The sequence below is a fragment of the Amia ocellicauda genome, chromosome 6 (genome assembly GCF_036373705.1).
Source record: "Amia ocellicauda isolate fAmiCal2 chromosome 6, fAmiCal2.hap1, whole genome shotgun sequence".
Classification (NCBI taxonomy): Eukaryota; Metazoa; Chordata; class Actinopteri; order Amiiformes; family Amiidae; genus Amia; species Amia ocellicauda.
The window spans coordinates 32,817,530-32,838,783 of NC_089855.1; the positions used below are offsets into that span (position 1 = coordinate 32,817,530).

Genomic DNA, 21,254 nt, shown 5'->3' on the forward strand with positions numbered 1-21,254 from the left:
CACATTCATGCATTATTTAATACAGTGGGTTTTGGAAGGACTTCTCTTTTGAGTCTTTCTGTTAAGCACTGTGCTGCATTAGTATAAAGGGGAAACTAATCCATCTCAGCCTTTTATTTTCTTTGAAGGCATCACAGTTCTTTCAGGGGGTGTTGTCAGCTTTCAGCTGGTGTAAAAAATCAGTTTTGTGTTATGGTAATATGACCCCCAAACAAGTGAACTGGGGTCATACCATATTGTTAAAGTCCTATGTTTTCTGCGACCTTCTTTCTCAAGCTGCACTTCATTCCTCCCTGCACAAGGTAGAACTGCACTCTGCTTAATTAAACCACTTATTGATTTAATTAGCTCACAATTCCTTTAATCATCTACATTTGTCTTTTTATTAAAGCACATTGACACGTTAATTAAGCAGCAGCAGCTACAGACATTTTTAAGGGACATGCATGCAAGTGTAACATATGCTGTATATTACAAAGATAACATTATAATCAAAGTGTAAGGTTGTTTGCAAGCAGCACATGTCACATATAATGTCATGAAAGAAAATGTCCTGTACATTACATTTTCCTTTTAAATTCAAACATCATCAGTTGGTAAACACTGCCTTCTGTCAGAGATTGACTTTGTTCTGTAAACACGTGACCATAAGAAGAAACACATCTACAGCATCTACAGAATTGGTAACAACTGACAAAATATGTTTTTAAAATGCAAGATTCTGTATGAATTTATGAAGTACAATATATATATATATATATATATATATATATATTCCTCCATTTGTATTAGTTTTAAGATGTTCTACTCTGTTGAGCTGTCTAGAAACTTGATTTTATTTATTTTATCACAGAAAAATACTGAAATTAAATGCGATCGGCATATGGAGAATTTTTCTCAAGAGCAAAGAAAATTACTAATGATTTTTCTGCAGCCCATCCAAACGGATTGCTTAAATTATTGTAAATGTAGTCAGATAAGTCATAGAAATGAACTCCCAAGTGATGAAAGCATCTGTTTCAGTGGACCAGGTGGTAAAAAATGTATGTATCCTATTAAATTGTAATCCTGTGGTGCTCATAGTAAGTGAGGTGGTGTGGTATGAAGTCATATCTACATGCTACAGTGACCCCTAGTGCTCAGGCCCACCATGATGCCAAGAACAGTCCAGCTATGCAGCCTCTCTCTGGGTCAAGTTTCTTGGCACCTCTGTTGATTAGTGTGGTTCACATGTAATAAGGGTGCAGCTGTGAAGTGACATTTAAAAAAGAGAAAATAAAGTTAAAAAATCAGTGCCCTGCCAAAAGGTCTCTCAGATTTGGTCAATTAGGCAACTGTGTATGTTTGCTACTCATTTTGCTACTCATTTTGGTTACTGTTAGTTTTTCCTTCTTAATATAATTTAGAAGAGCATACAAACCACATTAAGACACAGCAATTGTTTTCTTATTTATTACGAAGTTTTTCATAATTTTATTAAAATACGTGGTTTGAGTAGAGTCGGTTATGAGTAGATGTCATGAATGTTATTTATTGTTTATACTATTGATTCATTTGGCAGACGCCTTTATCAAAGGCAGCTTACAAGGTTTAGAGTACAATATAATCAATATGCAATATTATATGTTCTAATGGTACAGTATATAAGTGCTTATGTAAGGATAGCACAAGATGGAAGAACAATGCCAGGAAAACAAAAAAAAGATGAGTTCACAGTAGGAGAGGGAGGGATCAAGGGTGACTTGAAAGTTCTCAGCAGAGGAGGGAAAGAGAGTAATGGAATCAAGGGAAAAAGAGATACACAGGTCAATGGAGAGGGTGGAAGAAGGGATGTAGAGTAGGTTGCATCTGAATGAGTGAAGTGATGCATATATATCCATGTTGAGATGACTGAGAGGCTGTTAGAATAGTTGTAATTTTGAGTTAAAAGAAGGGAAATAAAAACTTTATCACCTTCGGTATAAATGTGGTTTGGAGAAGCAATTGTTTGGAATTAAGAGATGTGCATTTTTGTGTAACCAACCTGAGTCTGAGTTGTCATGGATACCCCAGAGGTAGTATTGCTTATGCTTACACCCTGCAAAATGAATATATGAATGTACCAGTCGTCTGGTTTACTGGCATGGAAGCTAGCTTCTATCATCTCCTAGCTTTGGACATCACATCCAATATAGTACTAGTTTATAGTAATACATGGTATTTAACTAGAATATAAATGTGTAGGAACAAGTATTAGAAGTATTGGACACAAGTAAGAAGAGATTGATTGATAGATTTAGAAAGAAAGCAAGAAATCAATTTCTTAATTTAATAACCTTTGACTGCCATCTGCAAACAGACAAAATATCCGCTGTGTTCAAAGTTCTCTTTACAAATGAAAGAACATGATTAGATCTGAAAACCTGGACCTGGTTACTAGCAACCTATATTGCTTGGAATGAAAATATTTCTTTAATTATGTTTTATTTATTTTACAAGAACTGAAACAGCAAATTACTTCCTGACAGGACAATATCCCTCTGAGGACTATACTTAGTTCGCCACACTAGACTTATGCCGATACCAATGTTTGCCCTGCACAAGATTTATATTTATACATCAACATCCACAGGCCATTAGATGAGCTCTTTCCTCTTCAATTTAGTTCCTGAGGACTTTTTCACATTTATTTTGTTTTGATACATTTTGTTGATATCCATATCGCCAATCCCTTGTTTCTGTATGGATGATTAAATGTGAGTGACATTGGGGTTTCGGTTCGAAATCTAATTATTATTGGTTAGCAGATTATTTGACAAACAAAAAGCATGACCTGGACAATAAGCATTCAAGGATCACTCTAATGCAAAGCATTTTTTTTCCTACAACTGGATATATATAACACTTTGAAGTATGACAGAAGTTCTTTTAGTGGTTCTTTTAGTGGTTTTGAGAACCATCATGATATTTTCCAAACTGAAAACCAAGTGTCGAAGCAAATTAAAATACCTTCCATAGTTGTGTATGTTCCTGACAGTAATGCCCAAACAATAATACACTAAAAGGCTTAGAAGATGTATTCTATACCATCCTGGTAATCACTAATGTCTGATGTTTCAATACTGATAAGCAGAACAGCCCCTGTCACATATTTGTGTGTGTGGTGGGGGGGTGCAGGGCGACCCTGCACTTTTGTTTTATGACTCAGACCTAGCAAAAGTCAATGTGTGAGTATGGAATCATGTTAATGAAATGTGAATAATTGTTAATATTGTGAGACTCCTCATTTGCAGCAGCCAAAATGATCAGCCATGCCTTGTTGCTCGACTGATCATCAGTGGGGAGGCAATGAATTGAATGTGTTTTGGTTACAGATGGTGTTTGTATTTTACTTTATTTACTCATTCTCCCTACACAGGGAAGAACCAGCGAGACGGGAAGAAACCAGAACCTTGCAAACCGATCCTGAAGGTGGAGTACAAAACATGCAAAAGCAGGTTTGCCTCCGCTCTACAGATTTGTAGAAATGTGATGTCCTGTAACTGGTCCTTCCTGATTTTTATACTTTTGAATAACCAGTCCATTCTTTAACCACAAATGCTTTCAGACCATTTCTAATGAGTAATTTGAGAAAGTTGATTGTATGAAGAATTTAATTTAAGAAGAATGCTTAATCCTTACATAAGTATAATGAAATGTAATGATAATAATAACTTGCGGTGATATCAGCAGTAGCTTTAGTAGTAAGTATATTATTATTTTATTGTTATTATTAATAATCATAATAATAATACTTTAAAATATTTTGTTGTTAAGTTTTAATTATACATTATTATTCGTAATAATAATAATAATAATAATAATAATAATAATAATAATAATAATAATAATAATAAGATGTTAAGAGCAAATCTCCTTTGCTGTTTTAAAAATATAAAAAGAATAACGAGATTGCCTCTCAGTGATGCCTGTGACTGGGTCACATATAATAATCATAATTCCCCATGCCATTTTCCAGAAGAATGAACAAACCAACAATTATTGTTAGACCCATGTTAGTTAAAATTCAAAGCTAACAGGCTATTAGCTGTAGCTTGTATGCAACACACAGCCCCTATTAGTGTTAACAGCTAGGAAATGAATTTTTGAATACAGCCAATGCATAATTGTTTGTGCACAGTTATTAGTCTTGTGTCAATATCAATACTAAACCTCTTTGCCTCCATGTATTCATATGTGTTAATAAGAAAATAATTACTGTGGTTTCTGAAGCACAGCCACACAACTTTCCCCCCCTGTGCTATTCAATGCATTTGTAGGTTTTCTTTTTTAATCTGAAATTGTTTATTATAAAGTCTGTCTTTTCCCATTACATGTCATTATTATTAAAACACATACTGCTGTGCTGTAGTTTGAGGCCAATATTTACTGTCAATTACACCTGTGGTATTTCTGAAATTTGTCATAAGAGAGGGAAGGTATTATTTACTGATAATGTAAAATGAATGCCACCTTGCAGAGCTCCTCAGGTGTAAAACTACAGTTGTACTCAATATATGCAGAACTGTGGATAGTTTTTCATCATAGTCTGTTCTTATTGCTAGGGGTAGGAAATGTTCCACAGAGAAACAGAGGGAATGTTTATAAATGTCGTTATTTGTGTCAATAATACTGTCAGAACAAGGAAAGCATATTGATTTTAAGATATAAGATAGTAGCTTTACCTTGTACTGGGAAGCCCTCAGCAATATGATTTAATTACAGGATGCTGTGCTATCTGAGACAGTTTTCTGCAAAATATTGGTTTTACTTTGAGCCTCATAATATCTTCATCTTCTTTCCAGTGAGCCATTTATAATCTTCTCTGGAGGGCTGTCGTATGACAAAGCTTGTCGAAGACCCAGCCTGACAATCATGCATGGCAAATCCATCACAGTGTTGGAGATGGATCATCCCATAGTGGAATTCCTAACACTTTGTGAGACTCCCTATCCTAATGGTAAGTGAAGAAAGTGATTAGGGTATTAAAGTGTTTTGCAAAAGAACAGAGCTGCAAGCTATTTCTTCACTCAACATTTTATGTGGGTAACACTGATACAACATTCTTCTCTTACAATAACATGCATTCATCGGGATTAAGTTAACTGACAGACTTAGAAATGTCTTTTAGGGACTCCAAAAATGTGCATGAATAATGACATGTACATGTTTCTACTGAAGTGTACTGGTCAGAAACTTAAAATGTCAAACAGACAAAATGTTTTGGGAAAATATATCTTAGTGGTAACTCAGACTTAAAAAGTAATTTCCTGAATCAAAATACTAAATTAAGCTGTTTGCTAGAATCACATTATGTACCATTCATAGACAATGAAGCAAAAGTTATTCTGCAACTTGGAAGATACAGACAATGCATCCTAAGTATTAAAAATGTATACAATGTAGTGTATGTATGTTGGTGGTAGGTTATGTAAAAGCTTCTCTGATGTTGCATAAGAAGAGATGTAAAAAAAATGATAATTTCAATTCAATGCAATGCAATTCACTTCCATTTTTTATTTAGTATAGCCCCCACACAACAAGTTGTTACACCGTTTTTCAAACAATGAGAGGAAACAAAAGAAAACCAAGAGAAAAGCAAAATTTCCATGACTTAAAGTCTATAGTTTGTTAGTTAGTTACATTTGTTAAATTCTGCAATTTAAAATATAGTTTTCTGTGAAATGTTATGGCAATGATTAAGATCAGAAAAAAATGTGTTTCATGTAATGAAATGAACAATTAAAAGGCATAAACTGAGACAATGATGGCTGCTTAAACTTGTAAACAATTTCCATGTCTCAAAATGATTGCCAATTTTAATGACAATGCTAACATAACTTATTTGTCATGACAAATCAATATTAAAATAAAATAAAATAATCTGATTTTAAATAATAATGATAATTACTTTTAAATAGCATTTCTGTAAATGAAAAACATTAAATTGTCAATACAAAAGCTATTTATTTTTTAATAAAATGAAATGTCTATTATAAAATAGACTAGACCAAGGGTCCCCAACCCTGGACTTTTGTGACTGCATAATAAAACAAACAAAAATATATAAGCTACAGTTTTAATATTTCTCATATAAATGCTTTGTAAACATTATGTTTGTTACTTTAAATAAAATTTCCATTAGACTGAGATGTAAGGCTTTACACATCTACACAGCGATGCTTGGAATCCAAAATACCTAGCACCAACTGTAATGCGTAACAGAATAATTTAGCTAAGAAGCATTCAGTTTGCATATGTTAACATGTTCATGTTAGGTAGCTGTGTATGCACGTATGCAGGGCACATTATCTACCTTTTCTCTCTCTTGTTATCAAGGTCCTCTGGCATTTTAAAGTTAGTTCAGGCTAGGAGAAATCAGTGCTACAGGACTTTTGCTTTGTGTGCTGATTTGATTTGAGATGATCATCAAGTGTTGATTTCCTTGTGTGGTCGAGGACTTTGTTACAGACCGTACACAATAAATTGCTGCCTTCCTTGTGAAGATCTGTGTACTCCCGTGCCCTCTGTTTAGCTCATACATTTTTTGAACTAATGGTATTTGGTCTAACAAATTGCTCCATTTTAAACCTGCCTCTATGGGTAATTGATTGTGTTGGGAAAGTAAAGATATTTTTGTACCTCCTATGACAGTAATAGCAGATCAAACAATACAAAAATACATGATGGAGATAAGACCATAAGAAAATAAGAAAGTTTACAAATGAAAGGAGGCTATTCACCCCATCGTGCTCGTTTGGTGTCCAATAGTATGTAAGTGAATGAAATGCAAAATACGCGCTACTTACTGTAATGTTGGCAACTAGTGTTTATTGTTTTTACATTTTTCCCTGTCTATCACTCAGAAAGTGGCTAATTCTGCGGAATTCTGCACGAGGAAGAGAATTCTACATAAGAAGTTAAATTCAGCTGCAAATTCCACAATCGCAGAATCGCAAATTTCTGGAGGGATTATAAAGTTGCCTCTCCTCCAGCAAAAAAAACAAAAAACTGGGGGGCTTTGAGTTCCTTGCTCCCTCTTTACCTTTCCTCTAGGTGCAGAAGTAGTATTCTTTGCGTTAAAGACAGAGACAAGTGGGAAAATAGGCAAATCTGGCACACATGCAAATTGTAGATATTGTTAGGTTATTTAACAAGCAAATTGTTTGGGACATCGATATTGTATGGAAGTGCGTAGCTAATAAAATTAATTTAATGATTTCAATATATGGTTAGAAAAGTACACAAAGAAAACATTTCAGTATCTATTGATACCAGTCAGGGATTACAATGAGCTTTAAAAATGAGCTTTTAATGAATGAAGAAATAAGCTACCTAGTTACATGATATAAGTGAGAATTATAAATCAAATTTAGGATTGTTATGATACACAGGGACAGAGGAATACATTCTAAAACTTTAGGCATGTAGCAAATAATGCCCTGTTCACAGAGACAAGTGTTGTTTCAAGCATGCTTTCTAGCCTGAATTCCTGTTGTGTGTAATGCATACATTTGCATTCAAAATTCAGTTAAATTATATAATCAGATGCAATGACTGTTTGTTGGGTTTATATAGTGTGACAGGGTGAGCTCCTGCAAAGACTTGCTGTGTCTGTCTGGGAGGCTTTATTGCTGCCTCATGTATGATTGGCCAATCAGTCAATTACCCCGTGGGCCAGCACCACACCCTTTTTTAAGGAGCCTCAGCACAAATGGAGGGGAAAAAGTGGAGTGGAGAGCAAACACAGGGACTGTAAGCCAGAAAGACACTGGGAGCAAAGACACTGAATCTCTGGGTTTTAATATTTCCAGGCCCATGTGCTGGTGTTTTTTTTTTTATCTTAAACACCTTAAAACTGTGTCTGCCTCCTGCCTCCTGGGTTCCATCTCACAAAATACAGAGTGTACTCAATATTTTCCTCTTTTCATTGCTACCTGTTGCCCCACATATTCAATAAAGGTGAGACAGTAGCTAAATGTCACCTCATTATCTATTTCACTAGAATTTTACCTCAACAAATCGCAAAGTGCAAAACAACAGCTTTTTACAGTGAAGCTGATAATGTGACTGGGTGTCTGTTAACCATGATGAAATATTTGTTGACTAAATTAGATAGCTACGAGTACAGTGCTAGCCTGCAGAATTGTATCCATGGCTGATGTCTTGTTGTTGGTGTTCAGTCAGAATCTTTTAGCAATTTAAAAAAATGGGAAAAATATATTCACGTATTTATTGCACAAAGGGATTTTGATTTAGATGTCACTGAATATTTTCTAAAACATCAGACTACACATGTAACTGAGGTTACATAAACAAGTCAAACTTGTAATACTACCAAGGTACAATATATGTCATCAGTGGTGGAAGTACAATGCGACATATTTTTTTAAATTTTCTCAATAAATCACACTAGAGCAGGCTGCAGTAACACTAGCCACTCCACCTTGCTGGAGCATGTTTTTTGCTAATTGCTCTGGGTGGGAAGAAGAGTTTTCACAGGTCATTTTGAGCCCACACACATCTATATACAAGATATACAATATCTCAATGTACCTATACTACAAAATGTCTTAGAAATGCCTTTGGAAACTGAACACATATACAGACACTTCTTTATATATTCAGCCAAGCATCAGATCTAGCATTTATTGTATATTTCACACCACAGGGCAGTTCATTAACAATTTTTGTAACAGTAACAATGACTGTAACAGTTCATTCATTTAAACTGAGGTCATTTACCCTCTGTGGTATGGTAATCATACAACTACAAAGGACAATACACGAAAACTACAGCTTCATTTTGAACTTCTGTTAAAAAAAATTATAATAATAATAGTATGATATGAATCTTAGATCTTCATGATCAAATAAACTAGATTTAGAATTATCTTTCTGTGTTCAGGCTTGCATCTCAGAACATTCTTTCATGCTGTTATCTTACAGGTTTTGCTTTCTTGTTGTTTTTATTTGCATTTGTATGATCAGAATCCAAGTCCTAGTGAAAATGCAAATGAGGAATACGTGAAATTCTCGCATGGCTCTGATATACCCTGGGGGAGGAGAAGAGATTTAACTGAAAGAGAAAAATAGAGAGGGGGATCAGGGACAGTAATCACATTGATGATGTCTTACATAAGCAAAAGGGCAAAGCAGCAAAATCGGAATCAGCCAATTCAGAGTTGGGAAGCTCAGTAATGAAAATGAAATTATGCAATGCAATTTTTTGATACAAACATGTGAATTGGATTAATTAAAATAACATTGATAACAGCCCTGGGTGTGCTATACATCAACCATTGAGTAAACTAACAGGATTATCAACTTTCTTTATATTTTGTGTTTGTCATTTTAATGGTAAAGAGAAGCTCTGCACAGGGGAATTGGCTCATGAATCATGTTCTTCTGCATATATGGCTAAAGACAAGATGATTTTCATCAGAGGCAAAATAAAAACTTGGCTGCAAAGTACTTTCTATGCGGGTCACTCTTATTAAAGGGTTTATTTAACATGTTTTATATATCCACTTTCTATGTCTTTTGCAAATATAAATGAGGGATCTGGTTATGTGTCACAGTTCTGCATTTTCCACACATTTAAAAAATGTTCTCTGCCTGGCTTCCATTGTGATAGGCTTCCACTGTTTCCAGTGAGCTGATTCTATTAAGTTATATTAAGTGTGATTACATACTAGACTGGAAGTGAATGCAAAGATGCTCACACGAGAGATTCAAAGAAGAATGTCATTTTCATTTGATGTGTGAGGAACCTTGTCTCTCTTACAGATTTCCAGGAGCCCTATGCTGTAGTTGTACTTCTGGAAAAGGACTTAATTGTGGTGGACTTGACACAAAGCAAGTAAGTGCAAGTAAAGAGAGTTAGCCATAGGGAGAATGCTGTATTACAGTTCCCTCCTCACTGGTGTCGTAAGGAAAGAAGGATTGTAAAATCATTGACAGGCTTTTATGGTAGTATATGTCTGGCAATTTCAGACATAAAGGGGCAGATTCCTGCAAATTGTATAGGTGCACTTCAATGAGAAACTGCTTAAGACTGGGGATAAGCAGGTGATTTTAGAAGCTAGAGTTTCAGTAGGATTAAAACCAGAAAACCATTGGTCCAAGACATTCCCCTTTCATGCTTACCATATGTACTATCAAGGTTTTAGAAGTTAAGTAAAACAATTATATATTTTTAACCTATAAAAAAGGTTTTAATACACAATACAGCAAGTCAATGATATTCAAACCTGTTCCTGTATTCCTGTATATTCAAGTTTTCTTTAACAACTGAGGTCTCCATTAGCTAAATGAGCCTCATGTTAGATCAATCACGTGCTCTGTATTAATTATCAGTTGTTTACAGCTGAAAAATACTGATAAAGAAGTGCTGATATGAAAATCAACTTGTAATTTAAGTAAATCTAAATGCAGTCTATTCATTATAGGGTTGCATGCCCTCATAAGTACTTTTTGAACAGATAGTTTTTATTATAATTCCTGCATCTTTAAATATATCCGATCCTGTCACTTGAATGCCCACATTTGAGAAATTGTGTGACCGCTGCAAGTGGTTACATACAAAAACCTGAGGTGAAATCCCATTTTCTTCTGATATTTTTTCCCATGTTATAACATGCTTAAACTAATGCCTGAGGGAAAATACATTGACAGTTTTGACATTAATCAAACAAGCTTAATGACGATTTGTAAAAATGTATCTTAGATGCAGAGGACATATTGTGGGCACTTATAATATAAATATAAATATAAATATAATTTCACCTTTTTAAAATCACACACACACACACACACACACACACACACACACACACACACACACACACACACACACACAATTAATTCAGTTATGTAAACAGCTTTTGATTACTTGACTTTATTATGATTATGTTTTAAATGTGTTTGAAATGTGTCCTTTGCTTTACCTTCCAATTAAAAGCATGTAAATTCAATCCACAGTATCTACCCAAAGTTAAAAATACCACAGTAATAGTGGCAGTATAATCTTGTCCATCCACTGTTGCTCTAAGAAAATACAATATGGCTATTCATGTCTGAATTAGATTTTTCATTTAAAATAAAAATAATCAGACACTATTGTCTCTCTGCTCTTTGATTGATTTGACTTCTTGTTTAATTTACACTTGTAAAATTGAGTTTAATTTTGTTAACATAGTATTGTGTGTATGTGAATACAGTCACCTCCAGAATTATTGACACCCTTGATAAAGATGAAATGCAGGTAATGAGCTATATTGTATGCCCAAAAATATGGGAAAACTATTATTTTATATTAAAACATTTTTTTTTTTTTTCTAAAAAAACTGGTTGTCAAAATGATGTGCACCCATAAAGTTTCTTGTAAGTAAAATCAAACTGAATTAAATCTTCCTTAACATTCTACTTTTTTAAGTACTCAGTCTTGAGAAACTGAATTGTGGCATTCCATTTTAGTTTCAAGAGAACACACATGTAAAATCCATTTGTCATCTATCACTATGGGGAAGGCAAACAACCCACAAATGAAAAGAGATAAATGGTTGTTTCATGAATCAGGCAATGGATACAAAATAATTGCTAAAAACCTAAATATACCACTTACCACTATCAAAACAATAATTTATAAGTTCAGTATGAGTGGAATAGTGGTACACCTGCCTGGTAGAGGACACAAGTGTGTCTGTCCCACACGCATGATGAGCAAGATGGTTTGGGAGGTAAAGAAGAATCCAAGGGCCATATTTATATATAACTATGTAATAATTACAGAATTAGGTTGCATCTTGGGGTCACCAAGTCTCCAAATCTACAGTTAGACACCACCTCCATGCCAACAGCCTATTTGAAAAGGTCGACAGAAAAAAGGGACTGTTTTGCTTTTACTGGTCCTAGGGCCAACGGCATTATGCACTTTACCAAGTACCAGGACATTTAATCCAAAAACCTGGTTACCTCTGCTAGGAGGCTGCAGGTGGATATTCCAGCATAACAATGACCCCAAGCACACATCAAGATTCTGTGTGGAGGAATGGTCTAAGATCATTTCCAATGTGTTCTCCAATCTCATAAAAAATTATAGAAATGGTCAGTGCCATTATCCTTACAAGACAAGGGTGCACAAAGTACTAAAAACAAGGGTGACAATAATTTTGACACTTCATTTTTTTGACAAATGCATATATTATTTATTTATGTATTATTTTTAATAATAATAATGTTTCCTCTAGGGATATGTAGCATCAATAGATGTGTGTGGGGATGTTGAGAAGAAACCTGGACTATATGCAATTAATTTTCCTAATTCTTCATGGTTTTTGCTACTTATTTGCCTAATTTCTTTTTAGATACGCCTGCAAATGCAATCAGTATGGATTTATCTGGTTCAATGTTACCTTTTCGAGCTGTAGATAACATGCAGTTTAAAAAAGAATTTAGTAGCGTGCTTTACAGAAGTGAGAAATCCTCTGTGGACTATATTAAACACCTCTTTGTGATTATCCTGGGATTACTCCAACAAACAGGTATTTGGTTGAGTAAACAGGATGCACTGATGCTTAAAAACATTATCACGATCTATCAATGTCTTATCCCGGAGGGACACTGATAGATTAAATATATAACCATCTCATGCTCCATTACAACACTGAATAACACTGAGCAATAATCATGTTTGGAAAGAAAGATTGGAAAGTAAATGGAAAACATATCTTCAAAGCATGTCAGTTTCACCTTATCAGTATAATAAACAGGATTTTATTATTTTTATTTTTTTAAATGTAACAGGGGAAAAAAGGAACACGATAATTTATGTTTACAAATTTACCAGAAAGTATTGCATGACTATGTAAGTGTTAATGCATTGCCTAAAAGGTATACATATTCATATTTTAAATATTCGTGACTAGAATTGTGTTTAAGGGCTTACAATATAATTTGCTTGCTTATGTAGCTTGTTATTTAACAGCAGGTGTGAATGACGTGGGAAACCAGGCTCTGTTATAAAAAATAAGCACATTAAGTAGACATGGGGTCAAAGATTTTTATAGGTAGGCTTCTATATGTACTTTACTCAGCTTCTTCTTCTGATCTATGGTACAATTGAGGTGAATTCAGTTTTGTAAATGGCAATTAAAGGATCAAGATGATATGAGAGTGGTAATAAAGTTAGTTCATGTTCATATTCCTTTTCACAGCTGGATTCAAGAGGGGTCACGTGGGGCTTAAATCAGCATACCAGACAGGAAACTGATAAATCATAGAATAGACATCCCTTACACACAAACACCATGAGTGTCAATGGAGCCCTGAGAAATTACACTAATAATGTATCACAGCTTCTTCTACAGTTAATCAACACAGCAGGGCTAGAAAACAGGTCATTTACACACAGCATCATAAGCCATCAACATAAAAATCTATTTTACGCTTTGATCCTTTGAGGAAAATGTATTGATAAATGCTTACATATATTACCTAAATATCTTGTTTCACTTCAGTGTACCTTTTTCTGTTTTACCATAACATACTTTCCCCCCCATGTAGTTTGATGTCTTCTCTTCAAGCTGAAGTGCCAGTGCCAATTGTTTATGATAGTACATGGCAGTCTTGCAGATAAAACAGCACTTGTCTTGAAATGCAGAGCTTCAATTTCTTAGCTCCTGAGGGGGAACATTTTTTAACTACTCGCCATGAATTCAGGAGATGATTAGTCACATCTTTTCTCTGGCAGGGGGGGTGGGAGGTGGGTATGGATGGAGATACAATCTATGGATTAAAATTAAAAAGATAACCTCCATCTTGACATACACTCACCTAAAGGATTATTAGGAACACCTGTTCAATTTCTCATTAATGCAATTATCTAACCAACCAATCACATGGCAGTTGCTTCAATGCATTTAGGGGTGTGGTCCTGGTCAAGACAATCTCCTGAACTCCAAACTGAATGTCTGAATGGGAAAGAAAGGTGATTTAAGCAATTTTGAGCGTGGCATGGTTGTTGGTGCCAGACGGGCCGGTCTGAGTATTTCACAATCTGCTCAGTTACTGGGATTTTCACGCACAACCATTTCTAGGGTTTACAAAGAATGGTGTGAAAAGGGAAAAACATCCAGTATGCGGCAGTCCTGTGGGTGAAAATGCCTTGTCAGAGGAGAATGGGCCGACTGATTCAAGCTGATAGAAAAGCAACTTTGACTGAAATAACCACTCGTTACAACGGAGGTATGCAGCAAAGCATTTGTGAAGCCACAACACGTACAACCTTGAGGCGGATGGGCTACAACAGCAGAAGACCCCACCGGGTACCACTCATCTCCACTACAAATAGGAAAAAGAGGCTACAATTTGCACAAGCTCACCAAAATTGGACAGTTGAAGACTGGAAAAATGTTGCCTGGTCTGATGAGTCTCGATTTCTGTTGAGACATTCAGATGGTAGAGTCAGAATTTGGCGTAAACAGAATGAGAACATGGATCCATCATGCCTTGTTACCACTGTGCAGGCTGGTGGTGGTGGTGTAATGGTGTGGGGGATGTTTTCTTGGCACACTTTAGGCCCCTTAGTGCCAATTGGGCATCGTTTAAATGCCACGGCCTACCTGAGCATTGTTTCTGACCATGTCCATCCCTTTATGACCACCATGTACCCATCCTCTGATGGCTACTTCCAGCAGGATAATGCACCATGTCAGAAAGGTCGAATCATTTCAAATTGGTTTCTTGAACATGACAATGAGTTCACTGTACTAAACTGGCCCCCACAGTCACCAGATCTCAACCCAATAGAGCATCTTTGGGATGTGGTGGAACGGGAGCTTCGTGCCCTGGATGTGCATCCCACAAATCTCCATCAACTGCAAGATGCTATCCTATCAATATGGGCCAACATTTCTAAAGAATGCTTTCAGCACCTTGTTGAATCAATGCCACGTAGAATTAAGGCAGTTCTGAAGGCGAAAGGGGGTCAAACACAGTATTAGTATGGTGTTCCTAATAATCCTTTAGGTGAGTGTATATGTGGGTGTGTATCATATAGGCCACCATTGTTGCACGCCTTACCCGACTTAAAGGTATGACACAAAAAACAGGTGTACCTTGTGTATAATTAGGTCATGGGAGAGTAATTTATTGCTTTAGAAAAAAAAAATGCATAGGATTAATGTCAATTTCTAATTTTTTCCCGCCTTTCTCCCCATAGCTTTCCTATCTTTGAAAACCCCTACCCCATGGATGTCCATGAATCTCCAGTTACGTGTACTGCATATTTTGCTGACTGTCCTCCTGATCTCATTCCTGTTCTGTATTCAGTGGGCGCCAAACACAAAAAGCAAGGGTACAGCAATAAGGTAAGACCGTGCGCAGTGATCAATCAATGACATTGTGAAGCATAGTGGGCTCAGATCCATCAATGATTCAGAAGGTCCGCAGTACAGAAGATTTCATTGTGTTGTGTGCCTTCGCTTCTTTCCGTTGTACCCTCACCATAAAGAATTGTGGTGTATGAACCAAGTAACTGACATTTCTAATGACTCCCATGAAATATGAACAGAGTCAGAGCGGTAATGACTGTTACTTCACATAATGGTGAAACATAACTCAGAAGATGTGTGCATGTTCCCATGTGCTTAGTCCCTTGTTTGTTACATTTGGGGGACCCAGGTGCATTGTTGTGAAGCAGTGTTGAAGAATTGTCTGTGACTTTATGGCTTTGCAGCATTGTCAGCAGTTTCCACCAGTATGCAACGGAATTTCCACCTTTAAAACATTTGGATTATTATGTTTCTCAGATACTTCATATAACAACAGAATAACCTGCAATTAAGCATATCACAATTATTTCATACCATTTACAGATACAGCGTAATACATACTTTCAGCATCTAGTTTATAGGGTACCATTTTTTCAGATTTCCACTGTATTCCTCTTGAGACTTCCACAGTCTCAACAGACATGATGTATTAGATTCTGTGTAGGGTTGCACTGATACCGATACCAATATCGTGTATCGGGCCGATACTGTGCTCATGTACTCGTACTCGTACTCATGAACATTTTCCGATACCACTCACCGATACCACTTCATGGCAGAGCGCGTCTTTTCGTCACGCACTTCATCAGCAATATGCATATTCAGTTACAAATTACACACGGCCTGTCTCTTTTGATTTAGATTGAATATTCCTTAATGTCCTACAATTACCAAAACAGACTTTTAGACCAGCTGTTGTAGTCGGATTTTCAAAGTACGTATTCAATTCAGTAAATAAATACGGAGGGTAATTTTGTGGAATTTGATCATGTGCTAAGTTTTGTATAAGTGTAAGGCACTGTAGATTTGAAAAGTGCGTTTTCTGCATTGATACGCAGCTGTAAGATGAAGCCATTTCAAAGCGCTTTTGTTTTATACTATTTTTATAACTGGTTTATATTTAAGTTTATATTGTGATTATATTGTACAAGTCAGCTGTAATAGACAGGTGGATCCATTTCAAAGCACTTCACGTTGTATAAAGTAAAAAGTAAAATATGTATTTCATATTTTTAGTAAATAAAATATGTATAAACGGTTTTATGTTGTAAAATATAAGTCGTCAATAATTGTGCTATAGCGCTATTTTAAACACCCCCTCCTCCCCGTCTCTCTCTCTATCGACTAGTTATTATTATTATTATTATTATTATTATTATTATTATTATTACTCCCCCCTCCCCGTCTCTCTCGCGACTAATTGTTATTATTGTTTAATAATAAATAGTTACAAAATAACATTAAGAAGTAAGCATAAATGCAACAACAAAAAAAAACTTTAATTGAGTGACCACAAACAACAAATATTCTCCTGGTGTACTGCACATTATGTATTCATGCTGGTTCATATGTAATTTTTGGATGTCAGAAATAGCCTCCTGTTATACATTTTATTTAATACTCAGATATTATTTTTGATTTATTTTGTATCAACCAGAGTGCATCTGACAAATTAAATCTTTCTTCAAATGCATTGCACTTTTATGGGAGAAATACTGCCTTATTAAGTACTTGGTATTGGTACCCAAATATAAGTACTCATACTTGTACTCGGTCTGAAAAAAAGTGGTATCGGTGCATCCTTAATTCTGTGTTTAATTATTCAATCCCTCTTTTAATATTACAACAATGTTCTGATCCATTTTTTTGCAGACTTTGTAACCATGAAAATGAATCGATGGTTCAGTTGGATGTTTTCCATGTTGTGGGGCACAGCTGAAACTCTGTGGTGTGTTGCTCAAATAAAGCAAAGCCATTCAATTATTTCTGTGAACAGGTGTGCTGGTCTAGTCCAACACCCTGATGGGAAATCTACAGACAATGTTGTAGTTTGATTTGTTAAAGGTTCATATAAACCTACCAATACATGTATTGAAAACTTTTGCTTATTGGTCAGACTCTCTAAATGATTGAATAGGATTTGATCATTTTCCAAAGCCATTCTGGAGGCCCCTTTTAAAACATTTATACATCTAATTGTGTACCTAACACTGGAGAGCTTATTCGTTACTTGCTCTTCCTGTTAAGTTTTACTTTTACTCTTTTAAGAAAGAAATGGTTAGGTGGCTAGTTAGTAATTTTGTGAGACAGAGGGTACCAGAGAGAAAGGCAGCACTGCTAAATATTCTTCATTTGGATATCCTGACCCTCCTATTCCATTATCAGGAATGGCCAGTGAAGGGAGGAACATGGACCCTGGGCATTCAAACCTATCCTGAAATCATCATCACAGGGTAAGGGACCAGACCTGATTTAATGATTTATGGTTCAACCCATTGAGGCAATGCTAAGGATAACTCAATATGGATGACTGAGGAATCCTTGGTGGTGAGGTTATATAACTCCAGGCAGTTGGTGAGTCATTGGACGCTGTGGCACAACTCAAAAGATTTGTGCCTATTCCTGTGTGTTTTTGTGTTTGAGATGTGTAGTGCAACCCAGGAAAAGCAGAAATGCAATCAACCAAGAAACTGAGTCCCTCTCATTCAGATTGGTTGTGAGGTTACATGATACATGAAGGTTACATGATAGATCTCAGGTAACTTAATACAATCAGAACATGTGTTTTTAGTTTGCAGGTGAATTGTGTTCTCAGTTTTTGAGAAAGAGAGACATGGTCATCTTGGTTATAGATTATAGATTCGCAGTTTGCATTGGCAAAGAACATGTATATTTTGAGACTCAATCTCCTCACCATGGCCCATTTTTGCTTTGTCTGAAAAATATAATGAGAAATGTGAACTCCCGTGGTTTCATGTCAAGTGTGCTTCTTCTTTTTACAGGCATGCAGATGGATCAATAAAGTTTTGGGATGCATCTGCTAGTAAGTTTGTTGGTTCAATATTTTCTGTGGCTTCCTTTAACCTATGCTTCTTTAACATGCACTGACAAACACAGGATTATGTATAATGCATTTCAAATCTACACCTACATTTGTCTGTGTTAGAAGACTGCATATTACTTATACTGGGCACTGGGTTTTGAAATTGAAAATGTCAGCTGGGTGGAAGCTTTAATCATAACTTTGGTCACATTCGTTCCACATGTAGGAATTATTGTTGCCGTTCTTTTTGTTGTTGTTGTTAATGACAATTTCAGGGAGAAACAATGATTTATATCACTGGGGAGCATTGTTTCAAAAGCATCGTGTGAACACTTTAGACTATAGCTGTGTCTTTGCACGAGCGTACATTTACAAGGAAACGGTGAAGAACTGTTCATTTTGGTGTTTCCCACACCTCAGTAACCCTGCAGATGCTGTACAAGCTGAAGACATCCAAGGTGTTTGAGAAGCAGAAGGCGGGTGAGGGGAAGCAGGCAGCAGAGATCGTGGAAGAAGATCCTTACGCCATTCAGATGGTCAGCTGGTGTCCTGAAAGCCGGGTCTTTTGTGTCGCTGGCATCTCAGCCCACGTTATGCTATACCGATTTAGCAAACACGAGGCAACAAATGAAATAGTGGTGAGTTTTCCTGGCTTGCCGGTCTGTCTCCATAACCATAGTTGCATTTTGTCCTGGTTTTTGAACTAGCTGTAACAAGTAGTAATTGATCACAAAGGCTCAAATATGAGTTGACACATGTTTCAGAAAAAAAAAATTTGCAGGGCCAGAATTTTGAGTTTCATATATATTTAGTAAGCTCATTAACATTCAGTATTATAAAAATACATGCTAAAAGAGCTCTATTAGGCAATAATTCAAAAGAGCAGCAAATAACTAATTACAGTGGACGTGCTATTGTACATGTCATTTAGCAAGTAAATTGAATATCTATGGATAACATTCAAATTGAATTGTTACTCAGGTTTCTTAGTCAGAAATTAAATTCTTCCCTAGCACAGCTTTCATTGTACACAAGCTGTTATTTCAGAATGTTTTATCAACATTGTCGGCAATTTACTCAACTTTGTTTGACTGATATAGCACACATAAATAAATGTTAATCTTGTTGATTTTCAGCTTAATATGTCAATGGGAGGAGGGTGTCTGTGTTTTGTTTTATAGTTCTTGTCTTTTTACGGTTCAAAATAACCTTTCTATTATAGAAAAGTACATATAAATTCTCAATATGTTGTAGATGTATGAGAATAGAAAGATGGCCAGGTTTGAAAAGATCAAGTTTAAACACCCTAGAAAGAGAAACTGTAAGTATGTTAAACATTTTATTGTGGTTCCATCCCTTTGTATTATGCAACCTTATGAGTGGACAATTTAGTTGTCCTGGTCTTAGAGCTTACAGGTATTCAATTAGGGAGACCTGTAACAGGGCTTTACTGGGATGCTTTTTCAGGAGCAAAATTAACCTTTAAGTGCTCTGTGGGAATCATCCAAAATTGGCCCGGCCATAGGAGAACTCTGAGTCACTGACTCTCAGTAGTGTAGGTTTGCGATGTTGATGAATGGATCAATGCTGCTAGTGGTCTTCAAAAGAGCAATAACTTCTGCCTGATAGATCACAGTTCTGTACACAGGACTTATAACTGACAGTGCCAGTGGTCTTGTGGCTTAAAAGCGGTAGTGTTTTTATGAAAAAAAACACTAATTTGAAATCGGTCTATCTGAGAAACCAACTGGAAAACTAGGACACTACCAAGAGGAGGTACACAGCTCCTACTCTGTGTCTTCAAACACATGGCCAACAGCAGGGTGGGTCATTGTTGCATTGACCATTGCAAGATGTAGGCTTGTAAATTAGATTCATACATCTGTGTAAATGTTTCTGTGATGGGGGTCCCAAGGGGGGGGATTTCCCCACTAGGACCCCACCCACGTCACTAAACCCCTCCGCCATGACTACGCCACTCCTTTAATTAAGAGAAAATACCGATACCAAATACCAATACAATACCAATCCCTTAATCTCTACACCAATCCCCACAGCAGGTCCAGGTCCCAGGATGCCCAACACAGACACCAGAATGCACTTGTACAAAAAACTATTTATTCTACATTTAACTTTAACACTCCTCTATACAAGCCAACATTTCATATGTCTTAAAAGGAGCCCCTTATACATAAAATCAATCTAATTTCCTACCCCTTCAATACTTTGACCCAGCAATCAAAGTCAATTTTGATGCGGCACAGAGTCAGTGCACGGGGAGCTGCAGGCACAGCATATGTCATTTACCAGTCCATAATCCTCCAAACAGAAAGCAACGTTTCCCACCTCCAGTTCCTATAATCGGTGCAGTATTGTCATGCGAATGGAGGAAGCCCGAACAACCCCATATCAAGCCCTTTCCTCCACGACACAGAACATGTACCTCTCATGTCCTCCACTTCAGGTGGTCAGACTGTCACTGAGGGGAGAGACAAACACAGCAGCAGCACCTTGACAGTCACTGCCCAGTGGGACCCTGCAGCACCTGGGGGTACCCGGCTCCATATCACCCATTCCCAGGCTCTTGGCAGGTGGTCAGGTGCACTGTACCGTTGTGCCCCGATCTTCCACCTACCTCACCCTGGATGGGGAGTCGAGCCTCTCGCCCCCTTCCTCCCTTGGCTGCCTGTCCCATCGCTGCACGCCTCTTCTGTCTCTTCCGCCACCCGCAGTTGCTATCTATTCCGCAGACCAGCAGCCCGGCAACCCGGCAACCCGGCAACCCGGCAACCCTGTGAAGACTTTTTGTTCCTCCCTGCGTGTTGTCACTGTCCATTTTAAACAGTTACTATCTCAAT

At 36.6% G+C, this 21,254-nt stretch overlaps 1 protein-coding gene across 1 annotated transcript in view; it reads left to right on the forward strand.

Moving 5' to 3' along the window:
* stxbp5l (syntaxin binding protein 5L) overlaps positions 1 to 21,254 on the forward strand; it is a 298,005-nt gene that overhangs the window by 211,930 nt on the left and 64,821 nt on the right. The window contains exons 9-15 of the mRNA XM_066706964.1: positions 3,398 to 3,476; positions 4,824 to 4,978; positions 9,808 to 9,880; positions 15,242 to 15,389; positions 17,739 to 17,806; positions 18,356 to 18,396; positions 18,817 to 19,034. Coding sequence (XP_066563061.1) covers positions 3,398 to 3,476; positions 4,824 to 4,978; positions 9,808 to 9,880; positions 15,242 to 15,389; positions 17,739 to 17,806; positions 18,356 to 18,396; positions 18,817 to 19,034 — 782 coding nt within the window. The remainder of the gene's footprint in view (positions 1 to 3,397; positions 3,477 to 4,823; positions 4,979 to 9,807; positions 9,881 to 15,241; positions 15,390 to 17,738; positions 17,807 to 18,355; positions 18,397 to 18,816; positions 19,035 to 21,254) is intronic.